The sequence below is a fragment of the Cyprinodon tularosa genome, unplaced genomic scaffold (assembly GCF_016077235.1).
Source record: "Cyprinodon tularosa strain WSP-4 unplaced genomic scaffold, ASM1607723v1 ctg267, whole genome shotgun sequence".
Lineage (NCBI taxonomy): Eukaryota > Metazoa > Chordata > Actinopteri > Cyprinodontiformes > Cyprinodontidae > Cyprinodon > Cyprinodon tularosa.
In genome coordinates, this window is record NW_024038971.1 from 281,324 (window position 1) to 308,660 (window position 27,337).

General features: G+C 36.9%; 3 protein-coding genes and 3 non-coding genes across 10 annotated transcripts in view; 2 read left to right on the top strand and 4 right to left on the bottom strand.

Annotated features, from left to right (window-relative positions):
- Nucleotides 1-2,184: 2,184 nt before the first annotated feature.
- Nucleotides 2,185-6,851, bottom strand: LOC119786127 (transmembrane protein 275). 2 transcript variants are annotated; one of them, XM_038289235.1, is made up of 2 exons: nucleotides 6,339-6,851; nucleotides 2,185-4,260 (listed from the first exon to the last, which is right to left on the bottom strand). In XM_038289235.1, exon 2 carries the CDS (start codon nucleotides 4,225-4,227, stop codon nucleotides 3,610-3,612), a length of 618 nt encoding a protein of 205 aa, XP_038145163.1. In that variant the 5' UTR covers nucleotides 4,228-4,260; nucleotides 6,339-6,851; the 3' UTR covers nucleotides 2,185-3,609. The 2 variants fall into 2 exon arrangements, with proteins under 2 accessions (XP_038145163.1, XP_038145162.1); XM_038289234.1 differs by having other exon boundaries at nucleotides 2,185-4,264.
- A 2,527-nt stretch (nucleotides 6,852-9,378) lies between these two features.
- kncn (kinocilin) lies at nucleotides 9,379-16,644 on the bottom strand. Of its 2 annotated transcripts, none has more exons than XM_038289341.1 (5): nucleotides 16,155-16,644; nucleotides 14,336-14,404; nucleotides 14,180-14,245; nucleotides 11,554-11,647; nucleotides 9,379-9,602 (listed from the first exon to the last, which is right to left on the bottom strand). In XM_038289341.1, exons 1-5 carry the CDS (start codon nucleotides 16,300-16,302, stop codon nucleotides 9,527-9,529), a joined length of 453 nt encoding a protein of 150 aa, XP_038145269.1. In that variant the 5' UTR covers nucleotides 16,303-16,644; the 3' UTR covers nucleotides 9,379-9,526. The 2 variants fall into 2 exon arrangements, with proteins under 2 accessions (XP_038145269.1, XP_038145270.1); XM_038289342.1 differs by having other exon boundaries at nucleotides 9,459-9,672; nucleotides 16,155-16,638.
- An 887-nt stretch (nucleotides 16,645-17,531) lies between these two features.
- trnag-ucc lies at nucleotides 17,532-17,603 on the bottom strand. Its single transcript has one exon. It is a non-coding gene; the product is annotated as a tRNA-Gly (tRNA).
- A 494-nt stretch (nucleotides 17,604-18,097) lies between these two features.
- On the top strand, nucleotides 18,098-18,169 carry trnaw-cca. The gene has a single exon. It is a non-coding gene; the product is annotated as a tRNA-Trp (tRNA).
- Nucleotides 18,170-18,439: 270 nt separating this feature from the next.
- Nucleotides 18,440-18,511, bottom strand: trnap-agg. The gene has a single exon. It is a non-coding gene; the product is annotated as a tRNA-Pro (tRNA).
- A 2,419-nt stretch (nucleotides 18,512-20,930) lies between these two features.
- Nucleotides 20,931-27,337, top strand: part of gigyf2 (GRB10 interacting GYF protein 2) — a 30,922-nt gene continuing 24,515 nt past the window's right edge. For all 3 annotated transcript variants that reach the window (XM_038289274.1, XM_038289276.1, XM_038289275.1), the window contains exons 1-5: nucleotides 20,931-21,058; nucleotides 22,920-22,971; nucleotides 23,123-23,279; nucleotides 23,421-23,516; nucleotides 25,056-25,164. In XM_038289274.1, coding sequence (XP_038145202.1) covers nucleotides 22,934-22,971; nucleotides 23,123-23,279; nucleotides 23,421-23,516; nucleotides 25,056-25,164 — 400 coding nt within the window. In that variant the 5' untranslated portion in view covers nucleotides 20,931-21,058; nucleotides 22,920-22,933. The remainder of the gene's footprint in view (nucleotides 21,059-22,919; nucleotides 22,972-23,122; nucleotides 23,280-23,420; nucleotides 23,517-25,055; nucleotides 25,165-27,337) is intronic.

Genomic DNA, 27,337 nt, shown 5'->3' on the forward strand with positions numbered 1-27,337 from the left:
GCTGTATATAAACCAAGCTTTATCTTGACCTTTGAGAATATCTTACTGCAATTACTGCTGATATCCTCTTTGCTCTGCCATTTTTAACAGTTGTTTTAATTGTTCACACATAGAAAATATCCCCTTTAAACTATGATTTCACTTTAGGACTGCTGAAGTTAATGCAAGGAAAACGGGTACCGAACCGGTCATTGTTTATCATTATAAATATATTTCTAATTGGCATGAAATGCATTACAGATGTTCATAATAAATTAAGTAAGACACGCATACAAAGCAGAACAACACAGAAAATAAATATTGAACATATAGAAAGCCCCCCCCCACCCCGCAAAAAAAAAAAACAGCTTCAACTTGTCTTTATAAAAAATAAATAAAATCTTTTCTATTAGTGCAAATCAATGATTCAAATCAATAAACAATTGTGCAAGACCACGGCTTAGTAATGTTATTTCAAAGAAATATCAATTGTCACCCTTACATTTACGTCACGAGGGCTCCCATCTACTCTTAAAAGTTTATGTGACAACTCAGTCATTCAGTTCGTCAAAAGCTCATTGGTGTGCGATCTATGCGGCACAAGAAAGAGAAACTAGACTCCTTTCATTAGTCGTTCCACAATGAAACAAGCTTATTGAGGGTAGTCTCTCTGAAAGGCTGGGTTTAAAAGTTTGAAAGAATATTTATCTGCCCTGTTCTTCCTCAGCCTCTCTTCTCTACTATCTCTGTCTGCATTCACCCCTATTTCTACACTTTAATAATAGCTGCATTGCTATATTCTCATTTGTAAGCTGCTTTGAATAAGCTTTATGCAAACATAACCATAAAAGAACAAATGAATAAAGCACTATGGACTTAATGGCTGCTCATTTGAAAATACTCCTCTGTTCAAACAAAAGTTATCGCTCAGTGGAAGTTTGTTGCAGAACCTTTGGACATGCCATCGAGACCCTGTTAAAACACACACGTGTCAGATGAGATAAAACATTGTCTTTTGAAATCTTATCACAAAGAATATGCAGTGAAATATGGGGGTGAGAAGATACGCGAGAAGGTTCTGTGATTTGTGTGTGATTGTGAACACACAATCAGAAAAACCTTTAAGCAGCGGCGATTTCTCATTGCATACTATGAAGGTTAAACCTCCCCAGTAGATTTCTTAAAATTAATGGTAAAATATGTTTTGCCAAACTTCATAAATGTAGTCATTACACTGCTTTAAATATACGCTAAGATGCACCTGATTTAATAAGTATGTTGCACATTAATCAGGTGCTTTTTTCAGCTCCCGGATGCGATCTCCCCTCCACTCTGGAGCAGCAGGACGCTGCCACTCTATAATAAATCCCTGTTGAGGTTAAAGCCTTCGTCTATTGAGGTAAGCAGTGAGAAAGTAGAGCCCTGATTGGATAACATGCAAAATACATCACTTCCAGAGTGGTTAAACCTCTTAGATGGTCTAAGGAGCAGGGGCGGGTCTTGAATTGGCTGCTCAGTGCTGATTAGCAAACATACAGTAGCCAGACAGTAAGAAGGTTTTCCTAATGAGTCGAGGGAGAAAAGTGATCATTCAGTCAGAACAGTCATCTTGTGCTGAACTCTTGCCATTGTTTCTTGAGTTTATTATTTCAGAGCACATCACAAAAGCTTTTTTCACCTGTTGTGGTAATGTGTTTTATGTTTTTCAACATTTTTAATGCAATAGGTGACGCTTGGATTTAAATAAAACCACTGAACCTCCCATTTCGGGTAGCATCAGCCCCCACTGCTCTTAAGGTAATTTAAGTAGATAAGAAATAAAGATCAATGGCAAGTGGATGGGTCCCCAGAGGTTTTAAAACAGATAGTTTTAAAGAATAGGGGAAAATCTGAGATATGAATATGACCATTTTCCTACACATAGGGGATATCTTGAACTCTGCATTAAAAGGTTTTTTAACAAATTCAGTGAGCCTGTTAGTTGTTTAACCTAGCTTTAATGTGTGGATCATTCTAGTCGTTGCCTGAATCTGGTGTAAATTTTGGGAAACCTCCCATGTGCAAAAAGTAAAAGTTGATTTATTGTTTTTGTGTTTTTCTGTGTAACAAGAATTCAGTCACAAAATTTCAACTAATTTTACATAAAAAAATATTATTACAGTCCCAACTCTCTTTCAGTGACAGAACACACAATTATATACTTGAAAAGTTTACTGAAAGCTTTTTTTTATTTACCTCTTTTATAGGATTCACATATGGGTTATTTTAAATTATAAACCTCACAAAAATAGTTCCGACCTTTACAGTTTGTTTTTTTTCTCCATCGGTTTCATGTGCTACACAAAAATAAAACCACAGACAAAACACCAACTGATCACAGAAATAATACCTGCATTTTCAGTTCTTTTGTTTTCAAAGCATGCACAAAAAAACTTAAGCTCAGTGCTTTAATTTAGTTCGAAGCTAAGCTTTATCGGGAAACAAAAAATGTCCTTTTGAGGGACAATGTTGCAGTCATTTTGTTGGCTTAGAGATTTCACTGTTGCTACTCCATATAGATGTGGGAGAGGAGACATTTAGGCCATTTGCATGCAGCAAACACAGCTTTTAAATCTAGACCAACATAAAGGCTTTCTAAGAAAACTGCAGTTTGCACTTTTTATATAGCCCTCATTAAATTGATCCTGAAATTTGAATCTAAGGCAACTTTCCTTTCGAAGGAGATCATGGGTTTAATGTCTCCGCTGATCACTCAGACTTATGGCTGATAAGAAGACATCACAGTGGTAGGGATGTTATCTCAGCTTTTCAACATGAACAAACTTGGCTTTGCAATGTCTTAAATAGAACACAGAGGTTATGCAGACTTCATGCATTCACACAGCTCTAAATAGAGCCCCACAATAAGTTTAACATTATCACAAGGTTTTGAGACCATAAGGAAAAGCACAATATTCACAGTGTTCACTGTTTTGATGACAAAAGCTACAAGAATGATGCTTCCAAAGATCGGATGATGTGCAGAGTTTTAACACTGAGTTAATATACTGCAAATATACTCGTTTTGTGCCTAGAAATTATTCTCTGTTCAGAGAATATTGCTTTGGGACCTCGGTGACCTATAAAATCATATGTCCCTAAAAGAAGCTCAGCAATTCAGCAAATGCCAAATGTTCCCCACTTCAAGATCAGCTGCTGACCTTTCAAGTCTAATCTTTTCAGAATAAATATGTGGTCAAAGTTTCTCTCAAGCCCTCTGAAACCGACGCTGACGGTTCAGGTCAGCAGTTACCACAGGTGTAGAGAAAAAAGGAAATCTCTTCCTTTCCATTTCTGCATTAAAACTGTTCATAATGCCCTGGATTTTTTTAACAACGTTTGTAAAGGAACACCACAGGAGAGGTAGGAATTGGAATTCCAAAGCTTAGATTTACAAATACGCTGATGTGTGTTCAACATTGCATGCTAACAACCTGCTGCACAGTAGGAGAAATTAAAACCACACTCTTCACAACTTTATATGGCACTATGTAGGAGTTATGTCCCCCAGGACAGATTCGGCTCCAGCAACCAAACTCAGAAGCGTATTTACACAACTGGAGATCTGGCTTTGGTAGAGTTTTTCGTTTGCTAGGTGTCCACTTCCTCTCGCGGTAGGTTGAGCCTCACCTCCCCACCTGCTGCTGCAGTGGCAGAGTATGTTGCTGTGGCAGAAGCACAAGAAGGGCCATTGGTCTCCATGGTGAACAGCTTCCAAGGTCCTTGCAGGGCCCCATCAGGGGCCTCTCCTTCAGGGCTGGAGGCTCTGGATGATCCAGGAGAAGATGTGGGGCTCAGCTGCACAGCTGTGGTGTCCTGTAGAGTGTGCTCACTGGTTTCTATTTCAAACGCTGCTCTGCCAGTCAGCCCACCATGTCCCATCAACCCAGACCCCCTGCCACCCACCTTAGAGCCTCTGGAGCTGCTCGGAGGAGGGAGGCGACTGCAAACACAGCAGGCCCCAAAGAAGGAGAAGGCCACCAGCAGCAGAACGGGTCCAATGATGATCGGGGGATTAGAGGAAGGCACCAGTGTGCTGAAGGCAAATGCTCCCACCAGGGTGATGTTGAGTCCTGCCAGCATGATGCATAGCCCACAGGCGCAGCAGAGCGCCGGAGAGGGAAGGCCATGAGGACGAGACTTTCTCCTATCCTTCTGAGGTTCATTGTTACACACAGGGGTGCTGTTGTTCCTATCAGTGATGACCATGTTGTTAATTCTTGAGCTTCTTTTGTTTATTGTCTATCTTTGAGAAACACAGAATAAAAGAAGATAAACTTCAGCACCGGCTATAACACATAACACGTAATCTCTAACACTGTATTCTAACCACTACAGTGTCCTTCTGGGAGTTTATTGCAAACATCAGTGAGATCTGATCATTGATAAGTGCACTGCTTCAGAGCTACCGGTAAGCCAAGTATTCATACACCTTGAGCAGTTTCAAAAATTGCGCCAAGCTAGAATCTCAAACTCCAAAGTAATTTATTGTGACTAAATGTGTGCAGCACTGTAAAGTGGAGGGAAAACTATGCAGTGTTTAGACATCTAAAGAGTGGCATGTATTTGTATTTTTTCCTGCAGTGGTATATTATCTCCACTGGTTTTCTGATCTAATCTTTCCAGAATGATAAAAACAATTTCCTGCCTTAAACCAAATTTTAAACTAGACATTTTACTGCCTCCTTTAACATTACAGTATCCCAGTGTTTCTATAAGCCCCTCAACAGCTTCTCTGAATATTGTATAATGATATACAAAGCGTTGGGTTCTATCTTTTCACCTAACCTTTTATTTCAGGCCTTCTATTTTATTAACTTCATGATGTATTTGGTTCTAAAATATTTCATTTAAAAAAACTATGTACACTTTGTATTTAGACTGAGAATGATTAATAATTTGGTTGCCTCTGAAATTATTCATTTCTACAGTAAGTACTGGGAGGAATACAAAGGAATGCATTTTGTCTCCCTTTAAATGTTGAGAATCCTATAAAGTTTTCTTTTTCACAACAATATAATCAATACTATCACATACAACCCCCCTGAAATACACTTAAGCCATTGGTTGGCATGTGCAACATTTAACCCTTTATAGGACAAGTTAGCGTTTTTGATCAATTGCATACCCCTTACAAGTGGAGTCCCCCCAACACCCCCCACCCCACCGCCAACACCCCTGTCCCTCAGTGAGGTCTAGAAGCACAGGAACTATATCCAGCCATTAAGCAAAGATGCTGCTACATGGCTGTACATCTTATTTTGGCATTTGACCAATTAGATGAGCCTTACCTACTGTGAATAAAGTTGGAAAAAGTTAAGTCCACAAAAAAGGTAAAAAGCTAATTGAAAAGTTAAAAATTAAAGTTTCGTTAACAATTATATTTAGGTTTATAAACTAAAAAATGTAAGAGCCAGTATCAGCATTAATGCCTCTAAGGTAATGTACCAAAAAAAAAGTGTTTTTTTTTCATTCTGTTTTTCATGAATGTCTTATAGAAACATTTTTCTTATTTTTCTTAATATATTCAGGCAAGTAGGCATTTCGTGCCATCAAAATATCCATATTTTTTATGTTAAAAAAGGTAATAAGGTCTAGTCCTGGATTCCAATAACACCAATGGCTTGAAATTTTGATTTGCAAAAGATTTAACTGAGTGACCTATAAAGGGTTAATAAAGATCAATGAAATATAGCGAAATAATCACTAAACACATACAAACAGAAAACAGTGACCCCTGTGCTACAGCTCAGTGACACATAAACTATGGTTCTGACATCCACAGCATCTATTATATAATTTAGAAAAATGCCTAATAATGCAAGCCTCTATGATGCTCTCAGTAAAGATCCATTTTAAATATCAAATAAAATTAGATTTTTAATACAATTCATTGTAAATGTGTAAGGCATGCATGTAAGTTAACATCTACAAATGTGCAGTAAAAATATATATATTGAAATATAACCAAGCTCTGGTGATAAATACTTATTTTTTTATACAATAACTGAAACCCTCCTGAAGGTGTTTGATAAGCATCTGCATGCATTTTCTCTGAATCTGTAAATTTCAATGTGATCAGAGGCATGGCAGCTGCCTACTTCAGGCCAGAGAGGCCATTAGTACATTTTCCAGCCAAATGTATTACTGTTTATACCTATTTACCTTGTTGCAGCAGAGCTGAGGCTCCCATATATCATGTATATGGGATTTAATAATAAAAGTAAGAAAAGGAGTTACAGCCTAATGAATGTTATATTTTGTCAGAATAAAATGTCCCATACACAAAAATAGATTGAAGCTGATCTCTGTTACCTTACCCATTATGCCAACTCTGTAAAGGTGCTCCCATTGTTAATCCATCAGATGTTTTAGGGCAATCCTTCATCTGATAGTCACATGTAATTATTTACACGCTGAAAGGCTGCATCAAAACCAAACGGAGATTTTGCATCCTGCTTTCGATGTTCCTTTTTTGTTTATTTGTTTTTGTCCTTTTCAACCCCTGTGTGGCACAAGTCATCAGATGAATTCAATCAGTGGAACAGGAAACCGGGAGGAGAAATAGGATCATTTAGGTGAGACGGCATCTCTCCTGAGCTGACACGCGGCTCCAGATGTGGACCAGATGAGATGCGCTGGTAGCAGACAGGTCACTGCTGCGACGTAAATGGCGAAAACCAGAAAGCCTCCTCATGTCAGACGGTGTCAAACCTACATGGTCCCTTCATTTTTATCTGATGTGTGCGACGCAGAGCCTTTCCCCTCCTTTATGAACCGCTGGATGCAACGATTTGGTCACCACGTCAGCGATCCATCCATCAGTAGGTCGAGGTATGGCAAGCTGATTTGCCAAATAATTACGGAAACCATATTTCACTTATTTTGTCATGATGAATACCTAAATATCTAGAATATCTCGTGTTGAATCACAGGGTAAAATATGACACATATAATGTCATCTCTTTCAAGTATAAACAACATAAAATAAAAATAAAAAACTATGTAGACTTACAGCTACTATCTACAGGCTTTAATTGATATAATATATATACATTTTAATATACATTTTGTTTGTTTTTGACCCAAAATGTGATATAACTTTTGTGATATTCCTAATTTCCATACATGCTCCAGCGCTCCCAATTTAAATGTATGAGAAATTATAATTTATTCTTATTTCATGCTTGATCTAATGTGCAAATTCTGTTCCTTGATATCAATAATAATTTAAATTTTGCATCTCTAACATGAAACCAAGCTGTAACAATGGTATTGTGCATATCTGAAAGGTGTTGCTTTTAAGGCAGGCTGTTTCTATCTTTAAATCTGTTGCTGACTTTCTATGTTAGAATGGATTGTATTTGTGGAATTGGAAACTTGACAAACGTGTCATTTTTTTGTCTAAGGAAGATGTATGTTGTGATATTTGAAATGACTGTGTAAAGGAAGAGTCCTTTTGGAAAGCTAAAATACTAATGTTTACTTGGATGCATATCCACCTTACTCACAAAAGGATGTTAGAAAATACACTTTTCCAAGCTTTTCAGAAAATTCCTCTTCAGTCCATAGACTTTCAATATGTTAAGTGAGAATGTACATTAAGAACAGAGGTGGGTGGAGTACTATATATATATATATATATATATATATATATATATATATATATATATATATATATATATATATATATATATATATATATATATATATATATATATATATATATATATATATATATATATATATATATATATATATATATATAATTACTATATATAGTAAAAGTAAAAAGGAGCCCTGCAAGAAACTACTCAAATACGACCAAAATCTGAGGTAATGAGTAATTGTGACCATTATTTGAAAAGATAAAAATGCAGATTGTGTATTTTAAATACTAGAAAAAAGAATACTTACTAATAAAATGATATAAAAAATTACAATTTGGGCAAAAAAGATTTCCAAATCCATTTTAAATACCGGTAACCTTAGACTAATCCATACAGTAGGTCATGAATGGATGCTGGATCAGGGTAAAGAACTTCAACCAACAATTTGTACTCCTTACTGAATGTTTATCTGATCTCCAAATAGCATAAGCTGCTTGCAGTGGAAAGAATAGCCAGAAATTCTACTCAAGTAAGAGTAGCAATACTTCATAGATTTGTTGCTCAAGGAAAAGAGATTAGTCCAAAAAGTAAAACAACTTCTTCATGTAAATCCTTTTACAAATGTAACTGCTTACCATCTTGGATTAAGAATTATATTATTTAAGGTAAAGAACATAATATGAAGTGAGGTTTAGTTAAAAGGTAATACGAAGAATGCTTAATTACTGCTTTTATGTCTTCTTTGTAGATATTTTAATATTAGTTGGGCCTGGAAGTTAAGACTAAGAGCTTTTTACACACTAGAAGTCTACTTCAGCATGAGTCTCTAAAACTCTAATGATTAGCTTCAGCCTCTGGGAAAAATTAATATGGATCGAACAATTTCAAGACTTGGTTGCAAGAATCTTATTTTAAAATCCTGAACTACTTTGGTAATATTTTTAATACTGGTTTGATATTAAAGTGTCCAATTAATAAATTGTAATATGACCTGCCGTAAAAACCCTGCGTGAAGTGAGCTGAATGAGGATGAAGGCTGTTGCTGCTCTTTCTTGACAGCTCATCTTTATATTATGTTTGCCTAACATACATTATTTAAGTCTTGTAAAATAATTTACATCTTTCTGGTGATCTTCTTTAAAAAGATTGTGCTTATAGTATAAGATAGCATTATTGCCATGGCTGATACAGTGAAGTATGAGATAAAAGTTTATCCTGTAAATTTCACACGAGTTTCTCAACAAATTTAGGATTAGGAGAAAAGAAAAAATATTTAAAGAATACAGAAGATTATCAGGAAAACAATTGAACGCCGTAAATTAAGATGACTAAAATCCATTCTAAAGGGTCAGCAGTCTAGTATTTTTCACATCCTATTTCATGGCTGCATTCAGTGACGCAAAGGTATTGAGTGGTGAGCCTTTGTGGTTCCTGACGCCTAGCAGTGAAGCTGCAGGTGGTCAATGAGACACTGCTGAAAGCTCAGGCTCCTGATTGTTAAAGGCTTAATAACACAACTTAGCATTATTTACCCTCACAGCAGGTTATGTTTTATTGTCAGGCTGCAGCCTTCCTTCCATGAAGCAGTTCTTCACGTCCTGAAAATGTGCATTATGTAACACGATGGGGAGCAGGTCACGGTGTGAGTGTAAGACCTGTAGCTGTTCACAACATGTGGAAACAACCTTCAGTTTAGTTTAAACTCCTTCAACCTGGCTTTGGGAATCTGAAATGAGCAAATTTAGAAATATTGATTTCATATCTTTAGGTTTATTAGAACATGGGTAGCATACACATTAAGGAGCAAATTGTAACCTGCAGCTCAGCTCAAACACATGAACAGAAAACACAGGAGAGAGTTGAAGTCTCTATTGGTCCACTTTTTTCACATGATCAGATCATGGAGGGTCTTGATCAGTGGGCGACTGTTTCATTTTCCATCTGGATAAGACATCTGGCATGTCTGAAGACGTCCTGCAACAGACCAATGCATGAGTCACGGTGGCAGTGAGGGTTATGTGGTGGGTGTCAGTGTGTGACAGAACTGAAAAAGATAGAAAGACAGAAAACAGACATGTAAAGAGAAAATCTGAAAGAAAACGGATCTTTACTCGGTTAGTCTGGACTTGCTGGCATTTACAGATGTGTAAATTATATTTAGACTAACTTATTACGAAATTCCATCTGTTTTTTTTATAATATATTTAGTCCAACTTTTTCATCCAACTAAGAAACATGAACTTTCTAAAAGACTAGATTAGATAAGCATCATTGCTTATATGTTAACAATTGACAATGCAACACAGATTAATCAATGTTATGTAAATAAATCAAATATACTGTTAAGGTCATCTATTTAGTCTTCTATGCTAGCTACTTTCTGAAGTAACTCTTAAAGATCATATTAGCAATATATTTATCATATGTATTAAAATAAACATATTAAAATAAACAGGTTTCTGAGGTTTGATGTGTCGTAGTGTTTTTTTTCCCACACTTTGTTTTTTACTGTCTTATTCAAAATGGTAGTAAATTATTTTCTTTCAAAAAAAATGTACACACTATACCTGATCATAAAAGTGTGTTAAAAAGTAAAAAGTTTTTTTCTAAGATTGTTGCACATTTCTTACAAATAGAAAACCAACAAGCCATTAAAGCAGGTATTTACAGCCTTTACCGTGAAGCTCAAAACTGAGATGAGGGGTCTGTTTCCATGTATCCACCTTGCTATTTAGCAAGCTGGATACATGCAGCTTAAATGGAATCCACCTGTGGTAAATTCACGTTGTTGGACATGATTAGGAAAGGCACACACCAGTCCATATAAGGTCTGTAGGTTAACAATGCGTGTCAGAATACAAACAGAGCGTAAAGTCAAAGGAATTGTCTGGAGACCTCAGAAAGAGGATTGTTTTAAGGCTCAGATATGGGGTGGGGATAGAGAACCAATTCTGCAGTTTTAGAGGTCTTAAAGAGCACAGTGGCTTCATGATTCATTTGAAGAAGACGTTTGGAACCAGGATTTTTCCGAGAGCCGGTCAGCCACCTGAACGTGCGTGATGGGGGAAGAAAGACCCTTGTCAGAGCTCCAGCATACTTGCAGCAATGCACCAATCAGGCCTGTATGACAGAGTGGCTGCATAAAAGAGAGTCTGTAGGAAGTTTGCAAAAGACACCAGAAGGACTCTCATTAAAAAATAAAATTTTCTGGCTCGATGAAACAAAGACGGAACGCTTTCATCTGAATTTCAGGTGAAATGTTTGGAGGAAAAAAGGCTCTGCTCATCACCAGGCCAATGCCATTCCTAGTAAAGCATGGTGGTGAGAGCAACATGATATGTGGATGTTTTTCAGCATCAGGAACTGCCAGACTAGTCAGAATAGAGGAGAAGACTCCTCTGTAGCAATGTAAAGAGACATCCTGGATAAAAACATGTTCCATAGTGCTCTTAAATTCAGAATACGAAATGACCCAAAAGGGACAGACAAGCTCTGACATGAGTGGCTTTAGAGCTACTATGTTAATGTCCCGATGTTAGAGTCTAGATTGCAGTTTGATCCGAGAATGTCTGTGCACTGATGCCCTATCCAACATGATATAGCTTAAGATGAACTGCAAACAATGGGCCAAAATACCTGAAGACAGACGTCCTGCACTTGCATTAAAAAAGAAAAGCTGGAAATGCTGCCAAAGGTGGATTAACAACTGCTACACCTGTGAATACTCAAATAAATGTGATTTTGTAGTGTTAATTCAAATACAATTCCAGATATAAAACAAAATAAGGTCCATTTAAATAATCAGGTATTGTGTGCAGATTTTTTTTTGAAAATAGATTAATTTGGTTGCAATTGGAATAAGACTAAGGAGACTACAAAAAAGCCTGTTATGTATTTATTATATATTTGTATTTTTAGTCCATACCCCTCATCTGGATTGGGCTCAGCCACTGGTCCTCCCTCCATGAAGGTCCCCATCCTGCTCTTGGAGCGTTCCAGTTGGAGCTGACTCTGAGTGCCTGTCAAGACCACAGGAGAGCAGCAACACACCACTGCAATGAGTTTACTGTTACACATTGTTACAACTGCATTGCTCCATGGATTATGATGAAAGGGAAAAGAGAAACACAGCATTTATCTCATGCCACCCAACATATATTCCACCCTTTAAGGTTGCAGCCATCAACTCTAGTACTGCACGTTGTTCTCAGATCTGTGCAGCTTTAACCTTCAGCTACCATTAGTTGTCCTGTCCGACAATATATTACAGAGTAATGACTAGCTTACTGGATAATCTTACACATGAGATACAGGAACCCTGAAAATCAGGGATTTTGGAAATAAAAACCAAATATGATGATACTGTCTATGTTTTCTGGGAAATGTACCCACATCAGAGTATCATTGTCTAGCACAGGGGAAATCAGATTGGATGATGAGTGTAGGTGGAGAGTGTTATTTGTAATCTTGCCACAAATTCTCATTTAACTTTAATCTTTGACTTTTGCATAACATCCCGTTAAAACCCATTAAGGTTTATGACTGCAGTCTCATAAATTTGAATACGAATCAAAATAGTTGCTTATTAGTTTTCCAATATATTACGTTTCATTGCTTTCTCATCTGCAGAGGCTGCAAAATGCATTTCTTTTAACAGAAAGACGTACAACAGTGCATATTGCTTCCGTCCTGCCTCGTCCGCTTTCACTTCCAGTTTATTTCAGAGTTCACATTAAAGTCCTTGTGTTTGTTTTTAACATGGAAATGAAACAGTCAACCAAACTAGCTGAGTTCACGAGATTGTAGTATTGTAGATAATTATATTACAAATGTGAAAAATATAAACGTAAAAGAAAAACGAAGCATGGTTTAAGAATATTTTGGCGGGGGTGCTGCCAAGTTGCTGTGCTCCAATCAGTGACATCACAGGGTTGGTTGATGCTTTAGATAGCTGTTGAGTACATTAATAATATTGATTGGTTGATTGATTGACTTTATTGGTCTCACAGTGAAGAAATTAACTTTTTACATAGGCTCAATAGTCAAAAAGAAGAAGGTACCAAAAGGAGGAAAAGGTGGAAGGGAGTATATACAATGTGTTCATATTTATATATATATGACAGCTGAAGTCTCCTATTTAGACTGTTTATTATAAAGGGTTATTGCACAGCGTATTAACATGGGTATTTATATAGATGGGTATATATATACACATATATTTACCCTCATGGTAAATATATTTTTAATATATATATATATATGTATATACCTTAAAACGGTTAAGAACCTAGGTATGAAGGAAAACATAGGTGAAAGGACACTTGGCTGTCTAAATCCCAATCCTTACGTTTTTGAGCCATCTATTGTAATGACTAGAGCTGTGGTAAGCTGAAGAACCTGAAGCTGCTCAGAGTGTTTTTAATTTCGCCACTTATAAATTGGGCTCTAAAGACCGCCCAAAACAGTCTGACAACGGGTCATCGGCAGCAATAAGCAGTCATGACAAAAACGCGCAAAGTAGATACAGCAGAGAGGGGTGAAGTTTGTTGGCAAGTACGAAGTCACCAACTATGCCCCTAACTTAAAAACTAACGTCCACAACTACAGCTTAGTCCTTAGACTTTATCCCATCTAAGCAGCACAGGATCCCTTAGCGTCACTTTAAAGTCTTAAACAAGGTGGACCCGTCCTACATGGCAGAACCTCTCCAGCCCAACATCTCCAAATGTTCACTTAGGTCCGCTGACCATTTCCTCCTTATCGTTCCCAGCTCAAAGCGGATGCTTAGAAGGGACATCGCCTTCTCTGTTGGTCTCCCTGGGTTATGGAACGCTCTACCTCTGTACATTAATCAGGCTTCACTTCCCATTTTAAATGTTTTTAAGAAATACTTAATTTTATCCACTAGCCTTCAAGATAAGTGAAATTTTATTTTACTTAGAGGTATAGTGGAGGATGTTCTTTTTCCGGGTGGATCATCAAAGTAATTGGTCCTCCTAATTGTAAATCAGTCTGGTGATATATTTACAAAAGGCCGTCCTACGTGCTCGTCCCCATTTTCACACACCAGTGATGAGTCTGACATAGTGGAAAAATTGCAAATCCTTTTTTGGAAAATAAGCTTGTATGAGTGATGCAAACAGCAACTTTTAAACAGCGTGCATGAGGAGAAATGGGCTCGTGCACGCTCTTGCACTCATATAATAGGCATTCCCTCTTGGGAGCGTGTACAGGGTGTGCATGTGCATTTCTTTGTTAAAGTGGAGAGGTTGTGTCTTTTTAAAAAAATGGGAACATCCTCCACTATATCTTTAATTGATACCTGTATTGTTTTTGTATATTTTTGCAATATTTTATTGTGTTTTATAGTAAGTTTCTCAATTTATTATTGTGCACTTAATTTTACGGTTTTATCCTTTATTGCCGTTTTATTTTTTAATGTTATCAGTGTGTTTCCGTTGTGGCTAATATTAAAGTATTGTATTCATTGAGTAAATTTAAGGATGCCAGCTTTTCATCAGCCTCTTCTCCAGGATCTTGTTTCCACTTACCTTCTCGTCTCAGTGTCTCAGCTGGTTGATCAGCATTAGCTGCAGCAGGGTGAACTCTGAAGTTTCCTAAGAGGACAAAAGAAAACAACAAACAATACTGAAAAGTAAAAGCAGTCAATTATTTTCATTAAAAGATTTTAAAAAAATAAAACGTACCAAAAGATGGCAGGATGTTGTTGATATTCAGCCAAGCTTTTATGAAGGGATAGATTGAAATGAGCATGCCTGCAAAGCAGAAACGGGCAATGTTTAGGTGAATAGTGTGACATTGCTTTAAAATGTGCCTCTTCTAAGTAACTAATTTATTTTAAGAAGTTTTCTTAATGGTTTTGATGCCTGGAAAATAGAAGTAACTATGAAAAATTGAAGACAATATGATCTATTCTCTGATTTTGACAGAGATGATCAGGAATTTTCAACGATATAGTCTAAGCTCCCAAGGGTAAAATAATGATTTCTGGTATGATCCTGATGCAAAAGCTTGTTTTAGTTCAGATCAAATACAAAGTAAAATTTTAAACACAGGTTTTATGCTTGTTCTGCAGCACTGTCCTCCTATTCAGTACATAACAAAACCTTATTAGTTTGAAGACCTGGCATCATAGCCTGGCAGATCCTGAGGGTGGCTGTGATGCATGTCTGTGCTTAAAATGTCATGAAACTGCAGAAGGAGTGAAAACAATCTGCCGAGAACACTCTGTTCAAACTCATTAGTCAGCCTGTGTGTCGGAGGCGGCGTTGAGCCACACAAGCCCCAAAAACATTATTAGGACGTCTGCTGCTCAGCCGCACAAAATAGTGAAAGTATCAGTTTTGCTACCCTAATGCAAGTAGGTGCATGTTAGCAAGACAAATTAATTATTGAAAGCTGATCTGCTCCTTGGTGAGAATGAATTTCTCATTAACTATGTATATAGATGCTTATGTTGACTTCCACAGATCACCAACGCTGCCCTTTGCTCTTTTCTCTCCAGGAAACCAGTCAGGACTCGCTTTTATTACAGCATCTCCTCCTACTATCAGCTGGTTCTGGTTACAGGCTCTAAATTATATATAGCATGAAAATGGGTAACATTAAACATCAAATAATTTGGGGCATTTGATCTTTGCCGAAATTAATTAAATGACTTGAATATTACTTTGTCATATATGTGTCAATATAATCTAAAAAAAACAGCTATATACAAATATATATATATATATATATATATATATATATATATATATATATATATATATATATATATATATATATATATATATATATATATATATATATATATATATATATATATATATATATATATCTATAGATATACATATTTCATCTCATAATAAACACAGCTGTTAAAAGACTCCGTTTTTTTAGGAAAACATCAGTGAGCAAAAGTATCAAGAAGACTAACACAGGTATAACGCTGTGGAAGAGTTTAAATAGAGATTGATACAAGTTACAAAGTTACAACTTTGCAAAACTACAAGTACAGCTGAGATTTACAAGGACAAATCTAAAACCCCCTGAGGTTGTTCACCAATTAGCATTAAACAAGAAGAAGAAGAGCTATTGATGGAGTGCTATATCTTTTCTGAAATGCATGTGCAGCTGACAATAATACTTACGTTTATTGACTTATATTTAAAAATTCAGACACCTACACATACGTTTGTTTAAAAAACTATCTTACTTCATACGAGCTTATAATTATAGAAGTACACTACACTTTTTAGATTTTTATTTGTCAAAGAAAATTCTTAGAAAACAAAGATTTGAAAGGTATAAGCTGCAATGCTTTCTTTGATAAAAAAATATTTTTTTCTTTTAAAGCAAGGGATTTAATGATTCATATTTACATTAGACCATTAAAAAGATGATTGGAAACTTTGTGTATCTCTTCTCATTATCTGCAAATGCTAATCTGGAAGGGAAATGATCAAATCATCATCATCATTCTCGTTCAGGGTTACATGCTCTCACCGAGGCCTCCAGCTCCCAGGAAGATTCCTCCTACAGCATCAGCATCACATTCCCTGGACACCCCGATAATGATGCAGCCGGCAACAATACCGAGCAGGGCCGAGCCCACCCGTAGCCCATGGTACTCCCCGATGCTAACAGGGTTCATTCAGCAGGTGGAGATCCCCCACCTGCCACACTCACCCACACACTGTCTCCCAGCACTGATACACTGAAATCTACCTCAGCTCAGATCCTGGGTTCCACCAACAGCTTCTCCCTTTCTTTTCTATTGCTCTCTCTGATGCACAATCACTTTCCCTGGTTTAGACTATGTTCTCCGGTTGTTAAGGGATCTCATGAATCTTTAAAGTGGAGCTCTGGTTTCTACTGAAAATGAGAATGCTCGGAGCCCTGAATCGTATGACAGGGAACTTTGCCTCAAATCTGATCAGAGACCTCTGCCAGTCTGAGCATCTGGTATCACAGGCTCCATTTGTGGATAAACACAGAGAGACAGGGCGAGAGGCAAAAAGAAAAGGCCGTAATTAAAGAGTCAGACGTGTGACTTCTACGAGTTGCTTGTGAGCTTGAAGGGAATGTGTAATGAAAGGTTTGGAGAGTCTATGGTGGGGGCCCGAGGCCATCCACAAAGGCATGCAGTTGCTATAGAAATAGCAAAACCATGGCAACACAGGGAAGAGGAGGGTAAGCAGGATTAACGCTGTTGAGCAGGGTAACAAATTAATTTACAGCACTCTGTGGGGAAACAGTGATACATTTCCTCCTCAAGTTTTACTTGTGACTGTCTTCATTCATTTTTTGTAGCCTTTATTTAACCAGTTCTTTGGCTATTGTGGTGACAAACCTTTTTCTCAAGGTAGACAATGTGTCTTCATTCATCATATATCACTGGAATAGGAAATCTTGATGGCTGCATGTAATATACAGCCTTAGTCATTTTTAACAGTCCTTATAGTTTGTGAAACCCCAAATGTTCCTTTTCTGTTTGTGTTTATTTATGCATTTTTTGTCTGTTTCTTACATGGACTCACCTTACAGTGAACAAGTGAATGTTCAGGGCCCAAGAGATAATTATGTTTATACAGTCCTAGCTTGGACTGTATAGACTAGACATTTTACAGATTTGGGGTTCATTTGAATTGGAATTTATATGCATTGATAACTAAATAAAAGAGAAGATACTAGATAAAAAAGGCTAAAAACACCACACAAAATATTATGTTTTGAAATAACTAAGCTTTATAATATAATGTATAATATATATATAAAATAAATGCAATATCAATAAGTAAAAATAATTTGAATACCAATCTCAAGCAGTTAATGATACTTACCAAGAATCAAACATATATCTGATTTAAAATAAAAAAGGATTGCGTTGGCCGGGAATCGAACCCGGGTCAACTGCTTGGAAGGCAGCTATGCTAACCACTATACCACCAACGCGACACATACCTCCACCTCGGAAATATAGAACACATCTAACACCAGATATGAAGTACACGCATATTGTATTACAACTAATATCGTGCATTGTGCTACGTTCAGACCGTAAGCACTGGAGACAGAAAAAGGGCTTCTGCTGCTTCATTTTTGATAGTTGTACACATTACGGACGCTTAATCTTCAGGAGCAGCTTTGATGCTCCAGTGCGTCCAGTTAGGTCTTACAAAACAGCCCTAGCGGTAGTCAAATAAGTTGAAGTGAAAGGAAACTTAAATTAGACGTGGTAAATCTAATCATTGTGGATGCTGAACACCAGCATGGGCGGGATCCATAACTAAATGAGATCAAAAGATAGGTACAAGGATTAAACCGGAGATCTTGTCGTGACGTCCACCACTTCTACTTATCACTCTTACCTTATCTGAGCAAAAAACACACCGCGAACCATAGTGCGCACTATTTATCCTTTTTAAGTTGACCACTGAGGTATCTGAGACCTCGTGGCGCAACGGTAGCGCGTCTGACTCCAGATCAGAAGGTTGCGTGTTCAAATCACGTCGGGGTCAATATCTTTTGACAGTTTTACCATTTTGTAATACTCAAGCGACATGACCGTTAGGAAGTGTATCATTGACACAAATTTTGAATTATGACAACACTATTTACGGTTTTAAAAAAGTAGATCCAATCTAAAGGAAGACACAGATAAATAGAAATAGCAAAAAGGAGATAGCGCATAAAAGAAAAAATATATCAATATATATGTATTTTTTTTTTTCTACAGGCTTCGTTTGGACCCTAATAGCAGAGGACACAGGAATTGGAAAAAAAAAATAGGGCTCGTCCGGGATTTGAACCCGGGACCTCTCGCACCCTAAGCGAGAATCATACCCCTAGACCAACGAGCCAGATGTCTGATACAGACAATCCCACCTTTTTTGTAAACAGCGTTGGAGGGACCTACTTGTAAAATGTTCATTATATTTGCATACCGTATGTAGCTCTGAAAAGTTTGGTAATTATTGATGTTAGCTTGTGTTTGGGGTTTCACTTTGCTGCTTGAAACTGTGAATCGTTTACTAAAATCTGTGCTGTTTTTACGCCAAGTGGGACTGTAATGAGATCCGACCTTTCTGCCGCTTTCTCAACCCGGGCCTGTTAACACCTGTTTGGCACCAGCTGCAATGCCTTAGCTAGTATAACCAGTAAGGTGAGCGCCACTTCAAACAAAACAGCACTTTAGTGACTAAGCTATCTAGAGTGGTAACATGTTCATTTATTTGAAAGTATTTCCAGGAGGCAATCAGCTTTAGCTTTCATTAGAGGTACTGCACTGCAGTACTAAAAAAGTTATAACTCAAACACCTGGTAGTTCTACATGGAATTTACCAGGGGGGCCAGGGTGGGTCCAGTGATTTTCCATGGGGACAAAGACCAAAACTATAACACACATATACACACAGAAAAAAAAACAATAACAGCACATTCTTTGGTTTATTAATTAAACCATAAACTGGTCATTTCTGTAATTTTTAAATAATTCCTGAAGGAATTTGTAAAGGTAAAATACAAAATTGTTCTTGTGGACAAATTAGTTACGGTCTCCTCTGTCAGACCATATCATCATAAAAGGCCCATTTCCCCCCATTCTGGCTCCTGGGGGGCCGTGTTCAGTGCAAGCTGACAACACCGCATTACATGAGGAAGTAGAAAACACGACCATTTTCAAAGACTCCTCGTGCTGTCCAAAAGCTGCAGTAATTTCTTTCCAGGAGTTCTTCTACAATCTTTTGTCGGTGTTGGTATTTACTTAATCACAGGATCTCTAGATGTTTACATTCCCGAACGCTGGTCAGTAGGAGCTGTTGCTCACTTGTCATGTTATTCCACGCAGCTGTGTCTGCTTAGGTAGTTTTGGAAGCCCAAAATGATTTCATTAGGCTTTGCGGACCTCTCAGACAAGTCAAAAGTAAACCAAGCTTAAGAAACTGATTTAGTATTAAACTACAAAAACTGATCTATAAAATGTTTCTTAAAACCTATCTGCTGAAATCAAGCTGATATAAACTTATTTGAAGAAAAACTGATGTACATTTAAGTATTTGAGGTTTGTGTTTTCAGTACAGTGGCCATAACAGGGGTCAACACTCCCGCAGGGGCCCCTGTTGGCCCCCATCTAGACCCGCCCATGACCACGCCCGTGCGCAGATAGACACTAGGTGGTGCTAGAGCCATAGATATCCATAATAAAGCCTTTATTATGGATATCTATGGCTAGAGCACCGACCCTTTTCTCCTCTGGACAATAAAAGTGCCCTCCTGAAAATGTTTGAAAATGTCTGAAATAATATTTAAAAATATAAGAATTTTAGTTTGGTAGAATCCTATTTGTGTGAGGTTATTATTGATGATTTTCACTTTACACAAACTTTTCTCTCCTTTGCTTCTTCTTCCTTTTCTTTTTTTATGGTGGTTGGCAAGCAACTTATTGATGTGCATTACCGCCATCTACTGGAATAGAGCGTGGATCAGGATTCTATATATGAATTCTCCCAGAAAACAAAACAAAAAATAATAAAATAAAATAATAATAATTAAGTTAATAACTCTTATGTTCTTTCTATCAGTTTCGTTTTTTAAAGGTGATTCATTAAATTAAAAATAACATTTAGAAGTAGAAAGTTTGTTCCAAAATATCTCGTTTAATTAATTAGAATTTATTTTCTTGCAATGGACTAACCAATTCCCTTCTCTCAACAGAATATTTAGAACAGACTAACAAAACACGTTTAACTGTCTCTTCTTGAGAACAAAAATCACAGTTTCCTGTTGGATGTTTTCCCCTTTTTAAATAAAGTTATTTTTAACCTGGTATGATCAAAACGTAATCTGGATATAATGGTTTCCTCTTTTCTATTTCTTCCTGTTCTCCTCATTGTACCATCTTTTCTTTGAATACTGTAAAGCCACCTTCCAGTTCTATCCTCTTCCCACTGCTTTTGCTATCTTTCCTTAAACTTTTGTTTAATAAAATATTTTATTTATTTTTCACTAATTGGTATAATTATATCAATATAGCTATTTTTGTAACTTGTTCTCCTTTACTTTATCCTCTGCTCTTCCTGAAGAAAAAAAACGACTGATAAGTAGATATATTTTTCATTGTAGAATATTGGACAGATGGAATAATTCCTCTAAAACCTCTTAAAAAAAGGCGGATTATTTAGAGATTGAAAAGCAATCTGTTTATTTTTTTTACATTGTACTTTGTTAATATTATTTGAACATGATGTCGTTAAGGGAATAATAATTTGCACTACTCAGCAAATCTGTCCACTGCATACGGGCTTCTGTGTCTGGTCATGTGACCCACACTCAGCCATCTTGTGGAAAACGAAGAGAGAGAGCCACTCAACAACACGGATACAAACCCTGAGCTGTCATAGCTAGCAGAGGTAAGACGGCCAAAGTGTTACACACCAGCCAGAACCCTTAATTCACATGATTTAAATCCCGCGTTAAAGGCTCATGTTCTCATGGCAGAGAGTTGGTTGGGGTTGCTGTTTAACGTGCCATGTTGACTTGGCCTTGCAGCACCGAGCTCCGGTGTGTTGGCGTCCGCGTCAAGTCGCGCTAAACCCGGTGCACTTTGGCGAAGAAACGCCGTTGCTCGCGAAGGCCGCGTGGAGCTATCAGCTAACCAGTTAGCATGCTAGCTCTAGGTTAAATGTATAGAGTATATTCTAGTACAGCTGTTGTCATTTCAAGTTTAAGAAACAAATGCCGATAGAATTCAAATAGCTGTCAAAATGTTATTACATTTACATGACGTGTATTTGGTACCGAAAGCTAACCTGCTAGCACAACTGGCTCTCGTGTTAGTGGCTAGGAAAAATACACTGAGGTAACAGCATGCAGCTAAAGATTTATTTAACTTCACCTGACTGCCGAGATAATTTAAATAAGATCTTATAGTCAGCACTTATTTTGAATACATAACGTGATCGAGGTCGAATAAAGTTAAGTGTTGAAAAGTTGCAATATAAAACTTAAATCGCTACTTCTGCTAACACAGTGTTGGCAAGTGAGGTTATTTCGGTTTAACCTTTTAGAGTAACTTCCAGGGTTAAACCGAGCGTTTCCCTTTATGGTTAAATGCAGTCTGATGTTACACAGATAGTTGGTCGCAATGGCTAACAGCACATAACTTTCACTTAGGAGTTGAAGTTTATATCCTAACCAACAGTTATTAAACACAAATTGTAGAATGTCGACCCCCACTTTCTAAGTTTCTAATCACAACGTTCTTAAAAGTTGTTTCTCATCGTTTTGAGTTGTTTGGAAGTAAACAGTTTCAAGCTTTATGTCAGATTATTTGATTTGTGTAAACATGGGAAAATGAGCTAAAGGCGTTCGTGACTTCCCTTTTCTAACGGATTTTGTTTTGGTTTTTTAAAATTATTTGTAAGTGGGGAGTTTTACACGTGGCTTCTCCAGGGTTTCCTATGGGCGGTGGTGTTCCAAGCCCACTCTGTGTGCCTGCTATTTGAGGACTCCTTCTCTGCTGTGATTTGCTGTCTGCCCTCGACTATAAAGATGATTGTCAGTTTATGTTTTTTATCTCGTGGCGTGAAACTTTATTTGCTTATGATAAGAGCACCTCTGTTATCATTTACAGGTGAAATGCTGGCACTGCATCCAGGAAGGTTTACTGAAATAGCAGATTGAAATTTTAAACTGTTGATGTGCTCCTTAAACAGGTTATGTATCTGGTTTATTTTAAAACATTTAATTACAGTTGCATTATTAAAATGTTAGTAACGGTTGCCCAATCTTAGGTGATATAGAGGTAAAGCTGCAAATAACAATTATTTTGCTAATCGATTAATCTGTTTATTTTTACGATGAATTGATAAATAATCAGATAGCAAAAGGTTCCTTAAAAACAAACTAAAAAAAAATTAAACCAGGTCAAAATAAATCTTTTCTGCTTGAGGAGTTCTGGATGGAGCACATTGACAGATGAAAAAGTTTTTTGTTTTTTTTATCTTAAATGCTAAATATTCATATATATTTTTATATTTGTTGCATAATTACTGCTCTAAATGGGTTGCTCTGTCAGCTAAAGGCATGTTCTAGAGTCTCTATACTTCAGATTTTTCGGTGCTTCCGTAAATACTTCATAACATACATTAAATGACTTTTTTTTTTTTTTTTTTATTTAGAAAAATTTTACACAGAAGCATACATCTGATTCTTTTTCTTTGTTAATAAAAAGTGAATTCTAATTTGCTCTTTCTCTTTGCATATTTCTAGAACTTTGAGGAAAAATGGCCGAAACCCAGACACTTAACTTTGGACCTGAATGGTAATCAAATTGACATTCATGATTAAATTTAACAGCGCTCAATTTTTTTGTTGCAGCACTTTCTGTAAATGATCAGACCTGCCTGCTGCTCTATCAGGCAGGTTGTGCTCTCCTGACCGTTTTGCCTAACCCGATTTTCTTTCTTCCCAAGGCTCCGCGCCCTCTCTGGAGGTGGTGGCGGCGGTGTTGGAGGGAGCAGCAATGCTTTTACTTCTCCCCCACTCTCGCCTGCGTTGCCAAAGTATAAACTTGCAGACTATCGTTACGGGAGAGAAGAAATGTTAGCACTTTATGTAAAGGACAACAAGGTGGGTAGTTCCACAGTGACTGCATCTTTTGTCATCTGATTAAAGCCTTTTTAATGCTAAGATGTTAAGAGAGGCTCTATATCCTACCTATAAAATGCTTCAGAGCTATAATACAGTAATATCTGTATTCCTCTTATCCAGATCCCTATAGACCTACATGATAAGGAGTTTCTACCCATATTGCAAGAAGAACCCTTGCCACCTCTGGCACTCGTGTCTTTCACGGAGGAAGAGCAGGTGGGAAAAATTTGAAGAAATAATTTAACTTAGGCCTACTGGAGTGACCCCCCAGATACCACATCCCCGGTCACCACTACACTCCACCCCGCTCACTTGAGCAGTCATGTTAACAAATGAGCACTGTTCCACGTCCACCGCTGTTCCTTCGCAAATCACGTACATCTTCTCTGTCCTTTGCCGTCAAAATATGGAGCCAAGCTATTTTTTGCTCCGCTCCAGTCCCTTCAAAGCCTCCCAGGTCAAGATCCGCAATTGCAATCGCACCAAACAGGAAAAAGAACACGAGAAGATTCAGTTTGTGAAATTAAAATATGGTAACGACAAACTAGAGCATAATTCTTATATATTCCCAAAAACTAAGACCGTTTAATTAAATTAATTGGATGCAAACTCTTGGTACTTCAGCTTACCAGGAAGCAGATTCCTCATCTTGATGAAAACATATATTTTTTACTGAGAGGCTTCAAAGTTTCATCAAATCCATTCATAATAACTTCCAATAGCGCATCTCACAATTCAAAAGAAACTTCTTATCCCAGGCATGAATGAAGAGGTGCTGAGTTTGGAAGTAGAGAACCATATTTGTTTGATCCAAATTATCCCTTTTAAAAAGACCCACAACAAAAAGAAAATGTTTGGACAGTAACGTGTGTGATTGATGCCAAGTTTTAATTATGCCAAATTAATTGTTCATTACTGCATGTTTGCTCCTATGAATTAAATAATATCACACATGTTCCTCGAGCTCCAAGGAAATCGGAGTGGAGCAAGATGGAAGGAACAGCGGAGGCTGTAGGCTTTGCTTTGCGCAGGCGGTCTGGAATGGAGCGGATATGGAGGATGTGACTACTGATGTGGAATGTTATGATGGCTGATGATCTAAGCTATAACAATCGGACGGTATTAATATAAGTAAAAACAAGTAGTATATGAATATAGACATCTAATAAAGGTAAAGGAAAGTTTCAGCTCTTTCCTCAAAATTTCTGTTTCCTGTTTGAGTTTCAGTAAAGATGCATGTTTGATTTGTTGATGATGTGGATCTTTTTAATCTACAGACTTTGTGAGTTAAATGCATAGTCTCCTTTATTACAATATAAATGAAGGGTTTTATTAAAAGATTGTTTTTATTTTGGAGTACGACCAAAATTATTTATTTGCAACTCAGTCTCCTTATCATTTGATATACTAAATGCAAACTTTGTCTTCTGCTAGTAAATTTGCACATAGCTCCTTGTATTAAAGATAAATTTATGATGAGACAGAATATATTATTGAGTGCAAAGCTTTGTTTACATTTTTGTGAGGTTTATATTAAATGAACGTCTTTATTGCTTAGATATTTTGGCTCCTTTTTGAGAAACAAGGTTTATCCATTAGTTTAAAACTGTATTGATTGATTAGTAAAACATGCTGGTGGCATCTCTGGTTGACTTGTTTATTTTTTAGTTCATCTACAGACATTTGTATGAGTGGAGGATGAAGCTTAAGTATTCACTGTTGTCCCCCTTGCCCCCCACCCCCTTGTATCTGCAGAGAAATTTTTCCATGTCTGTAAACAGTGCAGCTGTACTCCGTCTGACAGGACGAGGGGGCGGGCCCATAGTAGGAGCACCAAGAGGCCGAAGTACATCTAGAGGTAGAGGTAAGAATATCGAAGGGAAGATCGAGGGAAATAAGTCACCTCAAGCTTAATTTTTTGTTTGTTGTCCTAGTGGTGTGGGGCGTAAGAGGGGAAAAAAAAACTGCAGATTGTTAAGATGCCTTTTAAGAGCCCAGCATTTGTTGCACTCTTAAAGACATGGGGTGTAACAGTATCACTCTCTATTTGCCATGCTTAGCCTGCATAGCTAAAGCTCAGCTGTTTTAGACTCATTCTAAGGACTGAACCTCCCTTTGAACAGAGATGTTTGCCACAGTTGACAGGCTAAACCTCTCCAGCTGGAAAAGGAATAATCCTTAATTTTAGGCCATGATCCCGACGTTCAGAAACGAGGCTGATGATAATTACATTAAAGACTAGAGCTTTTACCAAATGTCCTGTGGTGTTCTTATTACAGACACCTGTGTTTTTGACATCATTTATTCATATGCAAACAACTAACATAATGGTTGGGACAAGTGCATGAATATTGTTATAAATTGAAAGGTTTAATTTAAGTTCTTTAACAGTAAAACTTTCTGCTGCCGTACCACACTTTGAACAAGGTATATTGTCCTCCTAATTCATTAACTAGTGAATGTTGTAATATGTTAAATCCTGATGGTTAATCTGTATAATTAAAGGTAATAATTGTATGCCTTTGTAATAACTTACATTTTGGGTATTTATACATTGACTAAGTTCAAATGTAGCAATGTGTTTATTTAGAGGCCATACAAAACTTCTCAAAATCTGTTTGTGTTTTTCAAAAGAGATTTGTAAGAATGGGGGATTAATCGATGAATTCAATTGATAACATTTTTTATTTGTGACAATTTCCTTCCTTAGAAAAGCTGGATTTTATTTTCACCCATGCTGCTCTTGTCCTTCCACAGCTTTGAGTGACATCAGTTCATAGATTTTTCTTCTTGAACATCTCTTAATTATAGCTTTCAGCTTAAAACCATCAGCTGCAAATTTAGTTATTTAAATTTCTATTGTTTTTTTGTGGAACATGATTATTTTACACCACATTTCACAGCTTGAGTTTCGTTTCCCTTTAAATTAAGGTCTCCTCCCAGAAGGGATGATTGAAATCAAAGCTCTTCTTTGAAAGCAATATATGTAATTTGTTATTTTTGTTATGAAACTTAAATCAGAAAAAAAAACAATAAAAAAATTGGACATTTGATTTCTAAGCCATATTGTCCAGCTGTAGCGACTCGCCACAATTCTAGCAACATTTTTGTGTTTGGGATTTTGGTACCAAATGAAAGCACAGATCATTCTGAGTTTACTGCCTTCGGGAAGCAGTGAGTGCACTGACAGGTGGAGGTCAGCCTAGGGCTGCAACTAACGATTATTTTAAAAATAGATGAATCGGACGATTATTTTTTCGATTAATCGATGAATCGGACAAAAAATATTTTTTATATTAACCTCTTTATTCCAAAATAAACATTTTAGACAGAACAAACAAGCACACAAGTACAGGTTGCTCATTAACTGTACTGGTCCAATATGAAAAATAAATGTTTGTGTTAAAACTACGCAAACTTACATGAGAAATGTAGCTGAACATCCACAAAATATAGGCTACTTTGATTCATCAGCGCATCAGCGCAAAAAAAGCCCCTAAGGGGTTCAAACAATAGGCCCCCCCATTTCAACAAATTAGTTTTTTTTTTAGACTAGAAGAGTTCTGCCTTTTAAGACAGGAAAGTATAGCAGTTAAAGTTGCTACTTGAGAAAATACTGAACCATAGAGATAAAAATAGCCCTGTGATTCAAATTATAAATTGTATTTGGAATAAAAATGAGAGAACTAGGGGTGCTAAAAAACACATCCTCCAAAGACAGATATTTACATGGGAATGTGGCAGATAATTAATTGACATATTACTGATCTTGCTGGATTTTATTCTGCTTTACTTCCATAAATTGCAGGATCTTCTTTACTTTATCTTTGCCAGAAGATTTAAACTTTAAAAGCCTTGCCCTCATAATTTGCAAGTTAATTTATTTATAAAGTAAATGTAAACGCTGCTTAAGCTAATTCAAATGAAATTAAAAGTAAAATAAGTAGCCAACCTTATCACTGTCTGTAACCTACTAACACGGTAAGGAAAGCATCAGATGAGCTACATGAGAAACTAACGTTACGTTTCCCCACTTT